We start from the raw sequence: 20,264 nt of genomic DNA, 5'->3' as shown, positions 1-20,264 counted from the left end.
CTTATGAGGAGACATCGTTTCTGCATTGTTCATTTGTGGAGTGCCTCCAAAGGCTGGACCTTTGTATATTTATCAATCAGCTGATTGGTCATCATTACAGAAACTCAATTGTGACGTAGGAAGGCGGTTTCATCTTTGAGTCGCCGCATGGTGAACTCTATATGAAGATGCCTATGAGGTCAACAATGCACCAAACAAGAAGTGATCAAATGGGTTGTCCTTCCATACATTTGGAATATCTCAGAAGTGATGGCCCAACTGCTCTAAAGAACACAGAAATTTGGTTACACATAAGCCAACAGCAACATTGAGAAGAGTACTCTGCAGACCAAAAGAACAAACCAAGATATTGGACAAGACCAATGAGGTCTAAAAAATACAATGCAGGGACTGCAGCAAATATTACATTGGTCAGATGGGGAGAAAGCTATCCAAAAGGATCCATGAACATCAACTGGCTGTGAAGTGACATGACCAATTCTCCCTTGTCTCCACCCATGAAGATCAAGAGGGGCACAAGTTCGACCGGGCATCAGTGAAAGTCATGGCGCAAGCAAATACACAGCATGCAAGAGAGCTCCTAGAAGCATGGTGTTCCATGAACAATTCTTTAAGTAGACATGTAGACCGCTATCCTATTTATAAGCCAATGTGGGAAAAATTCCAGACCTCAACGTACAGAGTTCACCATGCACCAAAACAGAGACGAGACCCCCTCCCTACGTCACAATTTAGTTTCTTTAATGACGGCCAATCAGCTGACTGATAAGAACAGAAAGGTCAAAGATTGGGGGGGACACCCCCAGTGAACAGTGCCCTGATGTCTCCTCACATGGTGACAAAATATTTGCAAATGGATTGACAAGGTCGGAGAACAACTCAACCCAACTATCATCCACTCAAGCTACACATTTTCTGAGATATTTCCAACTTTTTAACTATTTCATTATGTAGATTCCAAATCTGATTCTTGGAGTGAGCACCAGACCTCATATGGAGCCCCAATCCATCTGGGCCACAAGAATGGAGCAGACAAATGAAGTAATATCTACAAATGTGACTGCAGATTTTGATATGATGAATGCATTCTTCCTCATCTGCACATACTCAGTAACGGTGCCCAATATGTGAAACTGCTTTAAAAGAAACAAGCTCCAATAATTTGTTTATCACACTTTCAGTATTTTGGTCAAAATTCATATGTGAAACAAATTAATCAGAACAGCTTCAGTTCAAATCTCTGTTGCTACTTGCATACTTTTAATATGTAAGCATAAACAGGCAGGGATATCAAAATCCCAACCTTCAGTCAGGCAGATATTTGTTGTGACAAGTGATCTGATTATGCTCTTAAAGGATTTTTATATTTTGTGGTAGATTCTTCAGGAGATGATGGAAGAGATAGATTATGATCGTGATGGTACAGTGTCTCTGGAAGAATGGATTCAGGGAGGAATGACTACAATCCCTCTCCTGGTTCTCTTGGGCCTGGAAACGGTGAGTCACAAATCTGCACAAGTAATCTTAATTCCTGAGCCAGTATTCATATGGAAAGAAATACACCTGATTTGGTATTTTAGCATTCCTGCTGTTTTCCACTGATGCCATTGTCTGTGTATGACTTTTACAGTACCAATTCTTTTCTGGTGATTTGCCCAAGCATTGGTGTTTCATGAGTGAGCTTTTCAAATGAAAGTGAGTGAAGAGTGATCCAGAAATGAGATGATCCCATTCACTTTCCAACTTCATTCCAAGGAGCACCTAGGTGTACCTGTTGTAAACCAGGGATACTGAAGCTAGTTTTCATTCATCTCTCTACACATTCCTTTCAATGTTCAAGGATCAGTTACTCCACCAAGGTTGAGAAGCACTTCATATTTAGTCAAGGCTTAGGCATGAGCCTGCATGGATATGCATCAGGGTTGTATGTGGTATGGAGGGCCTTGCCCAACAGATTTAGAATCTTGTAACCTGCATGGATGAACAAGAACCAGAATGGAGTGGGATGTCGTATCCAGAGATACTGGCCACGTGACAGATGCACTGCCACCTGGCTGGTCGGAGGACACACCACATGCCAATCAACATTTGGTCCCTCCCAACTTATCAATGCACACCTAAATTATTGGTCACCTTAATTGGATTATCTGGCCCAGCCCCATGCTATAAAAGGTGAGACATGTGCCTGGCTCGCTCTCTCTTACAGACCACCTCAGCGAAGGTAAGTGCATTGATTTATGCTTGGAATGATTATCGTTTGTCCTGGTAAGGGAGCCACAGCTATCCAAGGTCAAGGGGTTTAGCTGTTGTAGTGTTTTTCCCTTGTTCTTTGTATGTGTAACTGTACCCTGTCCCCACACCGCTTTCTGTGTGTTGTAGTTGCTTGTGTTGACCCAACTTCCCCTTGTAAATAAATTCCTTATTATTAAAACTGTGTGTGTCCAGGCCTCTACTGTTGAGACTCAAAGAACCAGTTATTTTCTATCACAACAGATGTATGGAAAGAAATGTGCAACTCTGTGGAACAGTGTGGTCAGAGTGGCATAGATGCTGTTCTACGTACCTGTGACACATTGCCATGGATATGAGGCAAGGGGATCTTGAAGATGGAGGCCACGTGCATTGGTTGGGAGGAGGGTTGAGAGGAAATTTGTTTGTAAATTATATAAAAACCAACAATGCAGTAGAAGGGAAAAGTACTTCTTGCAGAAGGCAGATATAGATGTGGAACCTAAAGTAACAAGTAAAACCATTAAAATAATAATTACAACATTGCCAGCTGAACTATGTTCAACTTGGCATTGGTCAGACAGTCCAGGGAGTTAAATTTGTAGCTAAAAGCCGAGAGAGGGAGAGAAGTATGTAATTCCGTATGTTACCAGCCTCAGCAGTCGGGACGAAGATCATGGGCTTCACTTATAGTGGCACACGTAAAATGCTGGAGGAAATCAGCAGGCCAGGCTGCATCTGTGGAAAAGAGTAAACAGCTGATGTTTTGGGCTGAGACCCTTCATCAGGATTAGAAAGAAAGAGATGTCAGAGTAGGAAGATGGAAGGAGGGGAGGAAGTAGTACAAGGTTCACTCATAGTGCATTCATGTTCTGTCGAATTAACTATCTGGACTGTATTAAGGACTGTAAATGAAATAGTTTGGATGGCTCAGTTGAGGAAACTTCTATTTTCATATCAATTAGGAAAATGAATATGTGCATTTATTGACTAGAAAGAACTTCTTTCTTAAAGTTTACAATGTGAACCCACCCAAGGAAGCAGTTATTTTAGATCTGGTAATAAGTACTGAGACAGGGTTGATCAACTATGAAGGATTGTGTGCTGTTGTGAAGAATTACAACAGAAGGTGTGTCTATCACAGACTTTCACTTCTGTTTGAAAGTGACTGAATATGTAACCAGATCTAAAATGTGAATAGAGCCAATTATGCAAGTATTAAAGTGAATTAACTGAGATTAATTTTGCAGATTTTTAAATAAATATTTCATAATTCTCAATTAATACAAATTCCACTGAAGAAATAAAGAAGCCATGCGTGGCTAACTAAAATTAAGGATGATATTAAACAGAAGAAAAGTTGTAAATTTATAGAGTAAACCAGCAAAAATATAGATACATTGCAAGGGTTTCCATAATTATGTAACAAAGGGAGCAGGAGAAATAAATACTAATCTTTTAGAAACTAAAACAATAAAATTAATAGTAATGATTAATTAATAAGGAATAGGTTATATCTGATTTCACTGTTAGAAAACCTGACACACCAAAAATGATGGGTAGCCAGGGGCAAGAAAAGTGAGAAGCCTAAAATAATTAATATCACTGGAGACCAAATATGAGACAAATGAATGGGACTAAAGGTCAACAAATCCCCTGATCCTAGTGGTCTGCATTCTCTGGTGTGGAAAGAAGTGTCTATCTTCACAGTTGATGCTTTAGTTGCAATCGTGCACATTTTCAGGATTCTGGAAATATTCCAGTAGATTGGAAAACTGCAAGTGTATGTTTAACAGAGGATAGAGGGAAAACAAAATTATAGGGCAGCAACAATAACTTAGTTTATTAGAAAACTTTTTGAATCTATTATTGAAGAAGTGATTAACAGAACAGTTTGCAATGGTAAAATGTCTAGATAGGTTTATTAAAAGAAAATTCTTGATTGTCAAATTTACTACAATTTGATTAAGGATGTGATTAACAGAATAGATCAATACAAACAATAAATCTTATGTTTTTAGATTTCCAAAAGACATTTGATAAATTGACATAGAAGGTTACTGCTCAAGAGGTTATGGAGTGTGAGGTATATTTAGCATAGAAAATCATAACAAGTGTGGATGAAGGAGTCATTTTTATCTGTTCACTAAGGTACCTACAGCACATTAGATTTAGTATAAGTCTAGCAAGTCCATTTATGGGATAGAAAGGAATAGCTGAGAGAAAGATAAATAGAAAGGTAAATTATGTGTTTTTACTTCATTATTTTTGTTTTGTTTATTTAAATTGTTTAATAGTGTTTTATGATTTATTTCTTTTTTAATTCATTTTACTTAGAGACATTTATAAACATTCACAATCTTGACATTCTAAAACTTTGGATGTGTGGGTTCTGAGAATCTTAATTGCCCTTTGCGTGGAACTTAAATTGTTGCCTCCTCAAATTGCATTGACAGAATTTTGGAATCTATAATCAACAAAAAATTGCTAGATATTAATTGAATCTTAGTGCAACCAAACAAAGTCAGGTTTTATGAAAGGAAAATCAATTTGACAAACCCGCTGGATATCTTCAAGGAAGTACCAGGCAGAGGCAGAAGAGGGGAACCTGCTGATGTAGTGGATTTGGATTTCCAGAAGGCATTTCACGAGGTGCCACATAAAAGACTGTAGCAAAAGGTTAAGCGCTGTGTAGGAGATAGTCTGCATGTTAAAATGAACAGAAAATTCGTCATCACATTGAAGATAGTTTCAAAAATAGATTTTTTTTCAGGCTTGTAGAATACAAGATCAGTTCTTAGACATCAATTATGTATAATTTAGGTTAATGACTTAGCTGAGTGTGCTTGGTACCCAAGTTTGAGAATGGTACTTAAATAGATGGAAAAGCATGCAATGATGTGGATATTTGTCATCTCCAGCAAAATATTGATAGGAATTCCAGAATCATAATTTCAGAATTAGCATTGAATTACAGAATAATATTGCACAGAGACACGACTTTCAGCCTATAGAGTTCAACCACCCACTTACAACGGACTCACATAAATGCCATATTTCATTTTCCCCACATGCTTGGCAAATGGAGTTTAATATAGGAATGAGTGAGATCGGGCATCTTGTTATAAGGAATAAAAAAAAACTGACCACTATCTAAATGGAGAAAGACTGCATTTTAATGGAATACAAAGGGATTGAGATATTTTTATACACTCAACAAAAACAAATAGTTGCAAGTTCAGCACATAAGTCAAAATTTATCCTGGTCTTTAAGACAAGGGGCATGAAATTTAAACTTAGAAAATTATTACTAAAATTGTTCATGTTAATAGTGTAATCACACCCAGAGTCCTAAATATACTGTCAACATAGGTATGGATATATTATCAATGAAGGCAATCCAGAAGAGATACATGTGATTAAATATCAGGATACAAAGGTATCCTGGTATTAATGGCTAAAGAATTTGGACTGGTATTCTTTGGAACCTACAGACATTAATTATATGCTTACTGAAGATGCAAGATTCTAAGGGTGCCATTATAGGGCAGATGTTGAGATGTTTCCTCTAGTTGAAAAGACTTGAATGAGGAGGCATGGTTCCAAGCTAAAATTGAGGTATGTAGGAACTTCTTGCAGAGGGTGATGAATACAGGAATTCTCTAACCTGGAAGGTTGTTACATCAAAAGGTACTCAGATTCAGCTCAGATTGGCAGAAAAACACAAACTACAATTATCTGCTTTGAACTACATAACTACGTTTACTAGGACAGACCAGAGCAAACATTAAAATCTAGGTATGTGCACACCCCTCTTACTCCAGTACTCCTCCCACTTGATCTGTGGCACTGTTCAACACCCACCCATTGGGGAGGCCCTGAAGAACTCCTCTAAGCCCGCCGACCGCTCTAGTTTGATACCCTTTTGACTGATAAATCCTGCAGTGAAGTAGCCCAATACACAGCATCAATTCAAAGCACTAAATCAGAACCAATCATCCTTTGTCACCACTTTTCATGAGCCCCACCCCCGTGTTCACCTAACTTTCATGTTCCCACAGTTGTTCCCATAGTTGTATCTCATGGTTATCTTCCCATAGTAGTAATCAAAGATCCTGCAGCCAGTTCACGTACACTCAAGGCAATGGTGGTAAGTCATTCGATAAGCACAAAGTTTAACCCTTTACAATACTAAATGAGTTTCAGACTACTTTTTTTTTCTTATTGCCTTCAGAAATAGCTGAGCACCACAGCTGTTAGTGGATTGCCATGTATTATTTGTGTTATGTTTGTTGTACTGGTAAAGTGGGTGGCTGTGAATAACACACATGAAGACAGAGGTGAGGAACAAACATGATGTTTATTTTGCTTGTAACTCACCTACCCGGATCCTGTTATGTTCAGTACGTAACATACAGGGAAGCCTTACAGCAACCCGTAAGGGTCAAAACTTACTGAAGACCATAAAATATATGAGCAGAGTTATGCCGTTTGGCCATCTCAGTCCCAATCTCCTGCCTTCTCCCAGTATCCCTCCATGCCCTGACAAATCAAGAATCTAGTAACCTCTGTCTTAAGTATACATAAACACTTGGCCTCCACAGCTACCTGTGGCAAACAATTTCAGTTTCATCACTCTTTGACTAAAGAAATCCCTCCTCATCTGATTTCTAAAAGACGCCCTTCTGTTCTAAGGCTGTGTCCTCTGGTCTTAAACTCTCCCACCATAGGAAACATCCTCTCCATATCCACCCTATCAAAGCCTTTCACCATTTGATAGGCTTCAATAAGCTCACCTCTCATTCTTCTGAATTCCAATGAATACAGTCAAATGCTGTTCATATGACAAGCCATTCAATCATGCAATCATTTTCGTGAAACTCCTTTGAACCCTGTCCAGTTTCTGCATAGCCTTTCCAAGATAAGGGGGCCAAAATGGCCCACAATACTCCAAGAGTGGCTTTAAGAGTGCTTTTAAAGTCTCAACATTACATCCTTGCTTTTATATTCTAGTCATCTTGAAATGAATGCTAACATTTCATCACCACAAACTGCAAATTAACCTTTTGGGAATCCTGCACAAGAATTCCCCAAGTCCCTTTGTACCTCCTTTTTTTTGTATTTTCTCTCCATTTAATAAATAGTCAACCCTTTCATTTCTTCTTCCAAAGTGCACGACAATATACTTCCCAACATTATATTCCATCTGCCTTTTTTGCCCGTTGTCCTCATCCGTCTAAGACCTTCTGTACTTCTCTATTTCCTCAAAACCACCTGCCTCTCCACATATTTTCATAATGTCTGCAAACTTTGTAACAAAGGCATCAATTCCATCATCCAAATCATTGACATATAATGTAAAAAGAATCGATCCCTACACAGACCCCGGTGGAACATCATGAGACACTGGCAGCCAACCAAGAAAGGCTCCCTTTATTCCAACTCTTTGCCTCCTGCCAGACATCCACTGCTTTATCCATGCTAGAATCTTTCGTGTAATACTATGGCTCATAGTTTGTTAGCCAGCCTCAGGTGTGGCACCTTTGTCAAAGGCCTTCTGAAAATCCATGTGCACAACATCAACTGATTCTCCTTTGTCTATCCTACTTGTTATTTCTTTAAACAATTTCAACTAATTTGCCAGGCAAGATGTTCCTTTGAGGCAATCATGCTGACTACAGCCTAGTTTATCAGGTGTTTCCAAGTACACTGAGACCTCATACTTAATAATCGAATCCAACATCTTCCCAACCACTGAAGTCAGATTAACGGCATATAGTTTCCCTTCTTTTGCTTCTCTCCCTTTTTGATGAGTGGCATGACATTTGCAATTTTCCAGTCTTCTGGAATCATTCCAGAATCTAGTGATTCTTGAAAGATCATTACTAATGCCTCCAAAATCTCTTCAGCCACCTCTTTCAGAACTCTGGGATGTACACCATCTGATCCAGATGAGTTATTTAACCTTCAGATTTTCAGTTTCCCAAGAAACTTCTCTTTAGTTATGGTAACTTCACCTACTTCATGACCCCTGACACCTGGAATTACAGCTATACTGTTAGTGTCTTCCACAGTGAAGACTGATGCCAAATACTTATTCAGTTCATCCGTCATTTCATTGCCCTCATTACTATCTCCCCAGCATCGTTTTTCAGTGGTTCGATATCCACTCTCACCTCTCATTTACACTTCATGTATCTGAAGAAACTTTAATATTATTGGCTGGCTTAGAGTCACATTCCATCTTTAATGTAATTACTTTTTTTGTTGTTTTCTGTTGGGTTTTAGAAGCTTCCCAATCCTCTAACTTCCCACTAATTTTTGCTCTATTATATGCCCTCTTTGGCTTTTATGTTGGCTTTGACTTCTCTTGTTAGCCACAGTTGTATCATCTTTCCTTAGAATGCTTCTTAATCTTTGGGATGTATATATCTGTGCCTTTCAAATTCTTCCCAGCCTTTGCTGCTCTGCCATCATACCTGTCAGTGAGATTTTTTCCAATCCATTCTGGACAACTCCTCTCTCATGCCTCTGTAATACAATTCCCTCCAGTGTAATACTGATACATGAATACACAACATATCCATCACCCCGTATTTTAAAAGTTTCTTCCCCTTCCCATCTGCAGACCAACTGCTGAACTATCAACATTCAACGGAGTGAACTCTTCTTGGGCTTCCAGCTGGGGACAGGTATCAATAATAACCAACGTTTCGATGAGAACCTCTGCCGTCTTCTGCAATGATGCCTGGGCAAGACTTGTGTTGTTGTATTCCATCAGTCCTCATCAATCAGGTTTCAACTCTCCCATTTTGTGTCCCAAAAGTCATTGGCGTGGCACACCAGTTTTGTGCTGTTGAGGTCAATCCTATGGTCATTGTGAATGCAATGCTCTGCTACACTGATTTCTCTGGATAACCCTGCAATGGCCATAGGATTGACTTTGACGGCACAAAACTACTGTGCCACACCACTGGCTTTAGGGACCACCTGGTAAAGAAATCCATTGAAATAAAACTAGAGGAAAAGAATTTTAACAAAGATGAAGGCCTCGCTCTAAGTAAGAACTGGAATTCAATTGTAAACAAGTTGGGTGAGCGGACACCTGATTAGATGAAGACTAACCAATCAGGAGGGACAGAATGTGGGGTTATAAATACCACCAGACTAAACTTGCCCAGGGATCATTCCTGAAGAAGATGGCAGAATTTGTCATTGAAAAATTGCTCATAATCGATACATGTACATGGCTTGACGCCCGAGGAGAGTTTATTTGTAATATACGCCAGAAAAACACTAGATCTTTTTTCATTCAAAGGAATAATCATCAAATTCAATGATCAACAAATAAACATTTTTTCCTCTAAACAGAGGAAAGAGGGTAGACTGCCTCTTTTCCCTGCAATAACCCCGGAGATTATCCTGCTCGGGTGCTGCAGTCTAGTCACTAAACTAGAGAGTCAATCTGCCTGGAGCCTGTCTCTTTCTGTGAGGGTACTGGCAACCCAAAGATGAGGCCAAAGTCACTTTATCTCTTGGTGATGTATGTCTAGTTCTTGGCTTGGGTGCGCATTGTCAGTAGGGGGCGCCTCAGAAAGCAGAGTTGTTGGAGGAAACACTGGCTGTGTCACCTGATCTCGTAGTCATTGTCTCAGAATCCTGTCCCACTTCTACAAGGGATTTGGTTTGGTCAGTTTGTGTTTTCCGTCGCCTCAGAAGGAGGCAGTGGCTGATCAACATGCCCTCTCTGGGTGTTGTGGTTACTGGTTTCCATTATGTATAACACAGGACCAGTTTGTGCCACCACCATCACGGGTATCTACTTTGTTCTAGAGATATAGTTCCGGGCAAGTACTTTCTCACCAGCTGTGAAACTTCTGTACTGCACTTTAGCATATCTCTCTGCTTGGGTTTTCTGGTCACTTAGTATAACCTGTTTTGTGTTTGGGGTATAAGCAGGTCAAGCCAGGTATGAAGTTGTCTTTTCATAACTGCAGTGGCAGGAGCCATTTTGGTTGTGGTGTGAGGTATGCTGTGGTATAGAATATAGAACAGTACAGCACATTACAGGCCCTTTGGCCCACAATGTTGTGCTGATCCTCAAACCCTGCCTCCCATATAACCCCCCCCTCCCCTTAAATTCCTCCATATATCTGTCTAGTAGTCTCTTAAACTTCACTAGTGTATCTGCCTCCACCACTGACTCAGGCAGTGCATTCCACGCACCAACCACTCTCTGACTAAAAACCTTCCTTTAATATCCCCCTTGAACTTCCCTCCCCTTACCTTAAAGCCCTATGTCAGCAAGAAAGTGCTAAGACGCTGGTTGAGGGATCCATTTCCCAGTGAAGTTTCGAGGGCTTCTTTCATTGTTTGTATGAATCATTCAGCAAGGCCATTAGTGGCTGGATAATATGGTGCTGACTTTATATGCTGAATACCATTTGCTTCCATAAATGCCTTGAACTCTTCAGTCAGGAGTTGTGGACCATTGTCACTTACAAGCTGTTGAGGAAGCCCAAAAGAGCTAAAGATGAAATGTAGCCCTTCAGTGCATTTTCAGATGTAGTGCTGTTCATGATGGCAACCTCAGGCCATTTGCTGCGTCTGTCCACTATGACCAAGAACATGCGGACTGCTACAGGTCCTGCAAAATCTATGTGGATCCTCTGCCATAATTCTTCAGGTTATTCCCATGGATGCAAAGGAGTAAGTTGAGCAACATTTCTCACTTGCTGAAAATGTGGCCATGCTTTGGCCTGCTTTTTAATGGTTACATCCCAGCCTGGTTGAGTGAAATTTCCTTCAAGCACACTATGCTGCTGTGTTCCTCCTGCAGCTTGTCAAGCACTTGCTTTCTTAACAGTGGAGAAATGACAACACAATAGTCCCATGGTAGTCATCCTGATTGGCCTGTGAGCTCCTTCCATCGAGCCTGGTAAGGTTTCAATTCTATAGTTGGGTCTCCTTTCCATTCATGAGTTACCATGTCCACCATTTTAGATAGAACAGGGTCTGCATGTGTGTCCTTTCGGATTTGCACTACAGTTATTGGAGCTGTAGGTATTTCCTTGAAGTAAAAGATCTCTGTCGGGGATGACTGGAGCTGTAACACAGAAGTCTGGATAGACCATCAGCATTTGAATTGTGCTCAGACTTCCTGTACTTTATATTGCACTAATATACAGATAATAAGAGAGCCCAATGTTGCATTTGACTTGCAGCCAGGGAAGGAATGGTCACATGCCACATGTAGACCAAAAGTTGATGTCAAGAGGTGCTGATCTGACAGGAGTGTAAGTCTCAACCGAAGAGGAATTGATGGATTTTCTTAACTCCAAAGACAATTGCAAGCGTTTTCCGTTCAATCTGGGCATAGTGGCATTTTGCCTTGCTTAATATCCTTGATGCAAAAGCAATTGGATGCACTTCACCGGAGATCATGATGTGTGAGATAACTGCCCCCTCACCATAGGGTGATGCATCGCAGGCCAACTAAATGGGCAATGATGGGTTGAAGTGTGTGAGTGCTTCAGATTGTGACAAAGTTGTTTTGACAGTTTTAAAAGCTTCTTCACAGCGATCTGTCCACTGCCAGTTATGTTCATTTAATTAAAAGCTCATGAAGTAGTTTCAGCAGGCTAGCCTAGTTAGGAACAAACCTTGCATAGTATGTTAGTAGCTGAAAGAAAGATCTTATTTGCCTTAAGTTTTGTGGCATTGTTTGTAGTTCTGGGAAGCCTGATATCACATATGAGAGGTGAGGAACAAATGTATTGCTGTTTATTTATCAAGTCATCTACCCTGAATACTCTCTCACATTACCCTCAGTCTGTAACGTATAGGGAAGTTCTAAAGCAATCTGTTATGGTCAAAACATACATGAAATCATAACATATCCCTCCCCCCTAATTTTAAAGATTTCTCTCCCTTTCCATACACAGAACAGTTGCTGAACTATTAACATTCAATGGAATAATTATTAAATTCAACCACAAACAGAAAACCTTTATTTCTATTCTAAAGAAAATGGTAGACCGCCTCTATTCCCAGACATAACCCTGGGGATTATTCTGTCCCATGTGCTGATGGTTAGTCACTAAACTAAACATTCAATCTGTCTGCAGTTCCTGTGAGAGTACTGACAACCTGGGGATGACACTAAGGTCATTTTGTCTCTTGGTGGTTCTGTCCAAGTCTTGGCTTGGCGACTGCATTGTCAGTAGGGGGCACCACAGAAAGCACAGGTGATGGGTGACAAATGACCTAAGGCAGAGGTCGGCAACCTGCGGCTCCAGAGCCACATGCGGCTCTTTGATCTCTGTGATGCGGCTCCCCGTGGTTTGTTAGCTTTTGAAATGTAATTCGAAATTTGAAGATTATGGTGATCTTGTACAATCTGAAAACTTTGCGGAGACACCGTTTCCTGGCACATCCGAACCGGCTCACAATTAGCCAGCGTTCAGGCTAAGGGAGATAGCCTACGGGGGTTTGTGAGTACGTGTCTTTTGGAGCATCCGCGCCCACGGGGGGTGGGTTGAGGGAGGCTTTAAAGCAAGGCTGTTTAGTTCGAATAAAGTTACCTTTGACTGCAGTCTTTATTTTAGCGCTGCGTGTAGCACACCGCTACAACGTGTTTTTTTATCGCTATTAATATACATCACCACTGCCAATGCCTGACACCCGCCAGTGCGCGCTTTCTTTTAATTCTTCGATCCAAGGTAGGCTACCTATGTAGTAACCTTCAACACAACGTCTTTTTTTCGGAGTTCAAAATGTTTTTGTTGCATGCAGAAATGTAATTTCGTTTTCTCTGCAGGAGTTCATCAATTTCATAAATGCAACACATTATAGTTTGTTTATACATAGCATAAAGGCAAAAAAAAAACCCGTTGTATGCAGTGTTATTTCATTTTGTGGCTCCCAGTGTTTTCTTTTCTGTGGGAAATGGGTCCATATTGGCTCTTTCAGTGGTAAACGTTGCCGACCCCTGACCTAAGGACTGGCAGTTTTGTCCATGTTGAAGAACTCAATGAAGTGAAAGTTTAGGCAGGACTCTTTAGTACAGGAATCACATCATCTCCACTAATCGAAAGTGCATTTGTCATCACCGCAAACTCCCATAAAGTGCATTTCCTTGTGGTGTCATTCATTTCTTTCTCCAGCATCTCAGTCACATAATTCTTTGTCTCTCCAACCCGAACAAAGGTTCTTGATGTTATTATGCACCCAATTCCACTTCCCTGCTGGCAATCCAATCCATGAATAATTTCATTCTTTTTATTTTCCAATGGACTTCCAAATTGACTATTGGAGGTATTAGTCACATGACAACCACCACCAAACTTTCAGTGCTGAGGATTGAGTATAACATCAAGAAGTGGTAGATGGAATACCATGTCAGGAAGTTTATGGTCATTTGAAAGGGTTGACCTTTTTCTAAATGGAGAAAAAATTTAAAAAAGCTGATATGCAAGGGGACTGGGCAATGGTTGTGCAAGATTCTCTAAAGGTTAATTTGCACGTGGTGAGGCATGCATCATTTCTAGAGGACTAGAATATAAAAGCAAGGATATAATGATGAGACTTAGAAAGCTCTGGTGAGGCCTCAATTGGAGTATTGTGAGCAGTTTTGGAACGCTTAGAAAGGATATGCTAAAACTGAAGAGGATTCAACTGAAAATCACAAATAATGATTACAAGATTGAACAGCTTGACATATGAAAAATATTTGATGGCCTTGATCTTGTATTCATCAGAATTCAGAAGAATGACGGGTGACCTAATTGAAATCTATCGAATGGTGAAAGACCTTGTTAAGTGGATGTGGACAGGATGTTTCCATTGGTGGGAGTGTCTAAGATTCAGAATAGAGGGGAATCCTTTTAGAATGGAGATGATGAGGAATTTCTTTAGCCAGGGAGTGGTGGATCTATGGAATTTGTTGCCATAAACAGCTGTAGAGGCCAAGATTGATATATTCTTAATTGGTCAGGGCTTGAAGGGATATAAGGAAAAGCCGGAGATTGGACTGAGAAGAAATATGGATCAGTCATGATATGGTTTAGCAGCCCGATAGGCTAAATGGCCTAATTCTGCATCTATGTCTTATGGCTTTATGGTCTTTATTCTCTCTTGTGGATCTGCAGTTCTTCAATTGAGAACTGCTCTCTCCAAATCTGAAGCATACTTCTTTGTTGTTCATCCGGTGGCCAACTCTGGCCAGAATGGGGATGCAAGGATTCATGCCACTTTTCCCAGATGCCTTCACTGTCATATGTTTTTGAGGAGGCCTGCTTGTCTCTGCTTTGCATATGTGTACCCTTTGATTTTTAGACACTTTTCTTGGTATCATCAAAATGATTTCTTCATGCCACACATTTTTTATTGTATCATTTAATTGATCTTCTTCTTCAATCCATTCTATTTTATCCATGCTGCTGCCGAGGCTGAGCAGCTGCCTCTGAAGCTTCAGTAAGTTCCCAGGCTTAACAGTGGTTCCCTTCGTATGGTCTAGTTCTCCACTGAATACTTCTCCAATGCCTCTTACAGACCAGTGCTCCTGCAATCAAGTACATTTCATCCCAATTGAGTTTGATCTATGCTCCAAACATGATCGGCGCAGAAGTGCTGGATAACTATCTTTAAAAGTGTGCAGTGGAATTTTCTCTCTCTCTGTTTGTTAATCTCCACTGTATCATGTACAACTCCCCTCACTGGAACAGCCTTACCAGTGGAAATCTTTAGAGTCAACCTTGCCCTTTTTGTGGGGGGGGGGGGGGGGGGAGACGCTGCAATTTCTTCTTGTGAACTGTCTCTGACACCAGTGATTCTACAGCATCTGTGTTTACCTGAGTCCTCAACAGGGTCACCATCCAACCACATGGTCATCCAATAGCCATCTTTGTGTCCTGAAATAGATAAAACACACAAAGCTTCTTCAACCACAGAGTGAGAGCCACCTAGTCTATCGTCAGTATGCTCCATCTTGTTCGCAGTTCTTTCTGTTTTTTAATAAGTCATTTTTTCTTTATTACAGTGTTTTTCATTCACAGTGTCTTTTTAACTTTACAGGCATGTTTAGTATGTCCATTTTCGTCAAATTTTGGCAATCTAAATCCTTATACCAGCATTCTTTTGTTGAATGCCCAGTTTTGCCATAATGATAACATTGATTGCCAATGTGTCTCATTCTAAAAGTCATAGAAACTTTATGAACTTGGGAAGTTGCACTTAATAGCTGTGCTTCTTTAGCTGCCACCTCCTGGATGTACTAATCTCAATTGTCTTCTGTAATGTTAGTCTGTCTTCTGTAAGCAAATGTTTCTGAAGTGCTTCACCTTGCACACTATAAGAGTTTATCACATAACGTGCCTTTCAGTGACTGCCCAAAATCAGTGTGCAGACAGTTGCTTCATCACCGCCACAAACTGAAATAGACTCACATTCCTCTTGATTCCTTTCATTCAACCTAAACCACTCAGCAATACTCAGAGTTTTAGTGAATAGTGTTCCTTGAAGACTCCAATGGTCTCCTCATAAGCTCACCCACGTTGCACAGAGGTACATCACCAGTGTTGCACGCGGACTTTTCTTAGCAAAGGGAACAAAACAATAAATATCGCGTGAGGACTTGTCACCTCATTGTCAGATATTATGTTTGTGGTACTGGGAAGCCGGGTGACCATGAATAACATACAAGAGACTAAGAAATGAGGGACATGTATGCTACTGTTTATTTTCCTTGTAATTCATCTACCCAAAATGCCCTCTCACATAATGTTCAGTACGTAACACAGAGGGAAGACTGACAGAAGCATGTAAGAGTCAAAGTATATGTGAATACATAACAGCCTGGACAATTTGGTCCTTGCTATAATGCGTACTTAAGGCTCTATGGGAAGTTAATGAAATATCTTTCACCACAAGTACTGTTACCTCCTGGTACAACGATAGTGACACAAATTGTTGCACATCTTTTGCTACCTGTGATCCGTTGACTCGTATTTCTGTATGGCTGAGTTCACCACCATTTGACGGGGCAAGGAACACATTTCACCGGGCCATCGATATTTGTAAACCTCTTCCTTAAATGGTGTTGGAACCAGACCTTTGCCATTTTTTAGGGGTGGGTTAGAAGAATTCTTGATCAGAAAGTTGGTAAACACTTTGGCGGGTGATGGAAAGTGACTTGAATAGAAACAGATCAGTTTATCTATGCACAGGCTGCGGGTGGGGGGTGTGGTGAGGGTCTCTTCTTATTTTATGCATCCATATGGACAAACTAGTTGTCACAGATGAAATGTTACCAAACACACTGTATGGTGCTGTTGTATATAAGGGTCTAATTGTGTGGTTGAAGGTAATCAGCTATCCATGTTTGCTTAAAAAGCAGAAGTGATAAAGGATTAGTGTGTACAGACAGATGAAGGAACAATTGCACAACAGGGAAGCACTCTCTTGCCTCTGCCTTGCTATATGCTCAGAAGGTCCTACACAGTAACTCAATATCTTTTGTTTCTTTAGCGTGCAAGATTCCTCTATGAACAGAAATTCAGTTTATTTATTTATTTATTAATGGGATGTGGGCATTGCCAACTAAGCCAGCATTTATTGCCCATCCCTAGTTGCCCTTGAGAAGTGGTGATGAGCTGCCTTCTTGAACTGCTGCAGTCTCTGAGGTGTAGATAAACCCACAATGCTGTTAGGGAGGGTATTCAGAGATTTTGTCCCTGCAACAATGGAATGGCGATATGTTTCCAAGTCAGGATGGTAAGTGACCTGGAGGGGGATTTCCATGTGGTGGTGTTCCCAGGTACTTGCTATTCTCATCCTTCTAGATCAGTGGTTCCCAACGTGGGGCGTATGCCCCACAGGGGGGTAATTTGATTTTTAAGGGGGGCAATTCGAGAATGAGTTATTAACAGTGAATTTTTTCTAGTAAGTCTGAGTATGAGTGTGTGTGCGAGTTAATACATGTGTATATACAGTATGCAACATAAAAATACTTGTGTGTATGTACATGTGTAATTGCGTATGTACTGTATATATAGCGTATCACCATCATTACAACCATCAAATGGCTTTCATAATTAAATTAATGAATTGACTGATGTAGGAAGGAACGAATGAGCAAGTCCAAATGCGTAAGAAACTCGTACGAGGTCGCGCCAATGCTGCTTTTTGCAGTAGCTTTCGGTTCTTGGTGGTGTGAAGGTGTGTACATTGCGTCATCTCTTTTAAATGGTGTATCTGTCTTTGTATGCTGTAGAAACAAATCGGCATTGTTTTATTTATTATTATTATTTTAATATCACTTTCTTTTTCTCTTTCATGAATGCCATGTTCTTTGGAAGCTTGTTTCAACCAAGTTAACGGCCTTTTAGGCTTCCTCCAGGTGTAAAGGAGTTCACTTTTTGAATAATAAGAATTATATATCACCACAGGGGGCATCAGGATTTTAGAGGTGATTAGGTGGGGCATGGCCAAAAAAGGTTAGGAACCACTGTTCTAGATGGTAGTGGTCATCAGTCTGGAAGGTGCTGCCTTAGGAACTTTGGTGTGTTGTAGATACTACACACTGCTGCAACTGTTCATTGATGGTGGAGGGATTGGATGCTTGTGGAAGGGGTATCTATCTGGCTGCCGAATTGTGTTGGTCATTGAAGCAAATCATGCAGTTCACTGGATGCTTCAATGCACATGTGACAAATAAAGCTAATCTATTCTAATCTAATCTCATTCAGAGAGGTCCATGAACACGTAATTTTCTGAAGATGTTCAGAATATGTTACAAATGCTCTGCTGTTATGATAGCAGAAAATCAGAGCAACTTTCACAATGAATGTGAATATTCTAAAAATCAGAATTGTTCAAAAGTACAGACCTAATATCATCTGATTGAAGCATTGACTCTGCTACTCTTCACCACTACTGCCTGTCCCATAGATTGTTTCTTGTATTTTGTTTTGTTTCATTTGTCCAATGTTAGCATTATTTTGATTATGTTTTCTTAGGGATAGCAGAATTTATGACTAAACAAAGACTGAAGAATCCATTTGGTATTTAAAGTTAAAACATTTCAAAATCTACAGCACGTTGTAAAATTAGTCAGCTTCATTATGGGTACTTGCCTCTGTAATATCCAAGACATCTTCAAGGCATAGTGCATTAGAAAGGCAGCATCTGTTATTAAGGACCCCCATCACCCAGAATATACCCTCTTCTCATTGTTCCCATCAGGAACAAAGTACAGAAGCCTGAAGGCACACACTCAGTGATTCAGGAACAGCTTCTTCCCCTCTGCCATCCGAACTTCGAATTAGACATTGGAATCCATGAACACTACCTCACTTTTTTATTTCTGTTTTTGCACTATTATTATTAATTTAACTATTTGATATACATGTATACACTTACTGTGAAACTCCGCTGGTTTCTTTGGCTGCGTAACTCTAGAGAAGACACACTCTGGTCCTGCCAAACCGTGAGATTGAGACGATTCTCCCACTCCAAACCCTGGTTTGTGTGGGTGCTGTGTGATTTGCAATCCTGTTACAACTGAGTGCCAAGAAACAACAGATAGCATGCTGCATACAATTAACAGAATTATATTTATTAATTTTCACTAAAGGGTTAGTAAAGAAAGGGCCCATTATAATTTAACAGTCAAATGAGCACCAGTTGGAGCTCAGTTCACCAATCCTCAGTCGATCTTGGTCCCCGGTTCCATCGAATCATGATGGATCATGATGGATCATGGATTCTGTCCAGCGTCTTCTCTCCATCTTCCACCGAACAAAGGACCCAGTTCACGTTCCAAAATACCCATTACCTCTCACCATAACTCAAACACTGCTTCTACAGAAAGACCATTACATTAGCAGTGAAACCTTTCCTAAGGTGTTAGAGGTGTAACTTATTTATTTATTAATTCATTTTTTTTCTATATTTGTCATGTGTTGCATTGTACTGCTGCCATTAGGTTAACAAGTTTCACGACACATGCTGGTGATATCAAACCTGATTCCGATTCTGAAAAAGTGTTTACACTCGATACTTTGCTGTAAAGTGAATTTCCAACTTTGCAGTTAATCAGAATCACATTTATTATCACTGAAAAATGTCATGAAACTTGTTGTTTTGCAGCAGCATTCAATGCAATCCAAAAAGCCACAAAACTGAAAACTAAAAAATGTTCCAATAATTAATAATTAAATAACTAGTGCAAAAAGAGAGCAAAGTATGAGGTAATATTCATTTGAAAATCTGACGCCAGGGGAGAAGAAACTAATCCACAATTATTGGATAGAATATAATTTAAAGTTAAATAGAAAAGTAACCAATATATTTAGAAGGGAAAGGGGTGACCTCACTTAGCCAACTGTCTCCTTTAGACATCATGACTAAAATCTCAACATGCAAGCGACAGCACTTTAATGAGGTGCAAGCAGCTGATTGATGAACCAACAATATCTGCTTAAGGAACCAATATAGGGTCTAATCTGAGGAACTTTATAACTTCTAGAAGGAGAATATGCACTTAGTAAACTCTCCAGAAAGTGTAACATGAAAAACTAGAACTTGTTGGAAATATTCACCAAGGCAGGTCGCGTCTGTGGTCAGAAGAACAGCTAACTTTTCAGTTTGAAGACCCTTCTTCGGAATTCGGAAAGGAAAGTTGGGTTAACTCATTGTTTTTCTTTACTTTCTTTCCCACTTCTGACGAGCGGCTTTGTAATATTATCTGTTCCGTTTCCCATGATGCTGCCCATTAAGTGTTTCAGCGCTTGTCTTTATTTCAATTTTCCAACCTTTTTGATTTTCAAAAGTTACACCTAGATTGAAATCATAGATTGAGCAGTCACTTTGCAAATAATTCCTGTAGTAGATGTTATTTGATGGACATAGCAAGTATTTCTAGTAAAAATGGGTGGCAGGTGCAAAAATGGCAAGCCCTAAGTGATAGATTGAAACACCAGCAAGTTACTTCAAGGAGCATTGAGGGATTTAGATAACGTGTGTGACTCCTAAGC

At 40.0% G+C, this 20,264-nt stretch overlaps 1 protein-coding gene across 11 annotated transcripts in view; it reads left to right on the top strand.

The window, feature by feature from the left end:
* The window catches only part of dgkb (diacylglycerol kinase, beta), a 797,915-nt gene that overhangs the window by 238,427 nt on the left and 539,224 nt on the right, over positions 1-20,264 (top strand). For all 11 annotated transcript variants that reach the window (XR_009512720.1, XM_059972636.1, XM_059972640.1 and 8 more), the window contains one exon: positions 1,378-1,497. Coding sequence is in view for 10 of the 11 variants with exons in the window: in XM_059972636.1 (XP_059828619.1) it covers positions 1,378-1,497 (120 nt within the window). In the remaining variant the exon portion in view is untranslated. The remainder of the gene's footprint in view (positions 1-1,377; positions 1,498-20,264) is intronic.

Source organism: Hypanus sabinus, chromosome 6 (genome assembly GCF_030144855.1).
Source record: "Hypanus sabinus isolate sHypSab1 chromosome 6, sHypSab1.hap1, whole genome shotgun sequence".
Lineage (NCBI taxonomy): Eukaryota > Metazoa > Chordata > Chondrichthyes > Myliobatiformes > Dasyatidae > Hypanus > Hypanus sabinus.
The sequence above is the reverse complement of the archived record's forward strand: the minus strand, read 5'-3'. Positions and strand labels throughout refer to the sequence as shown.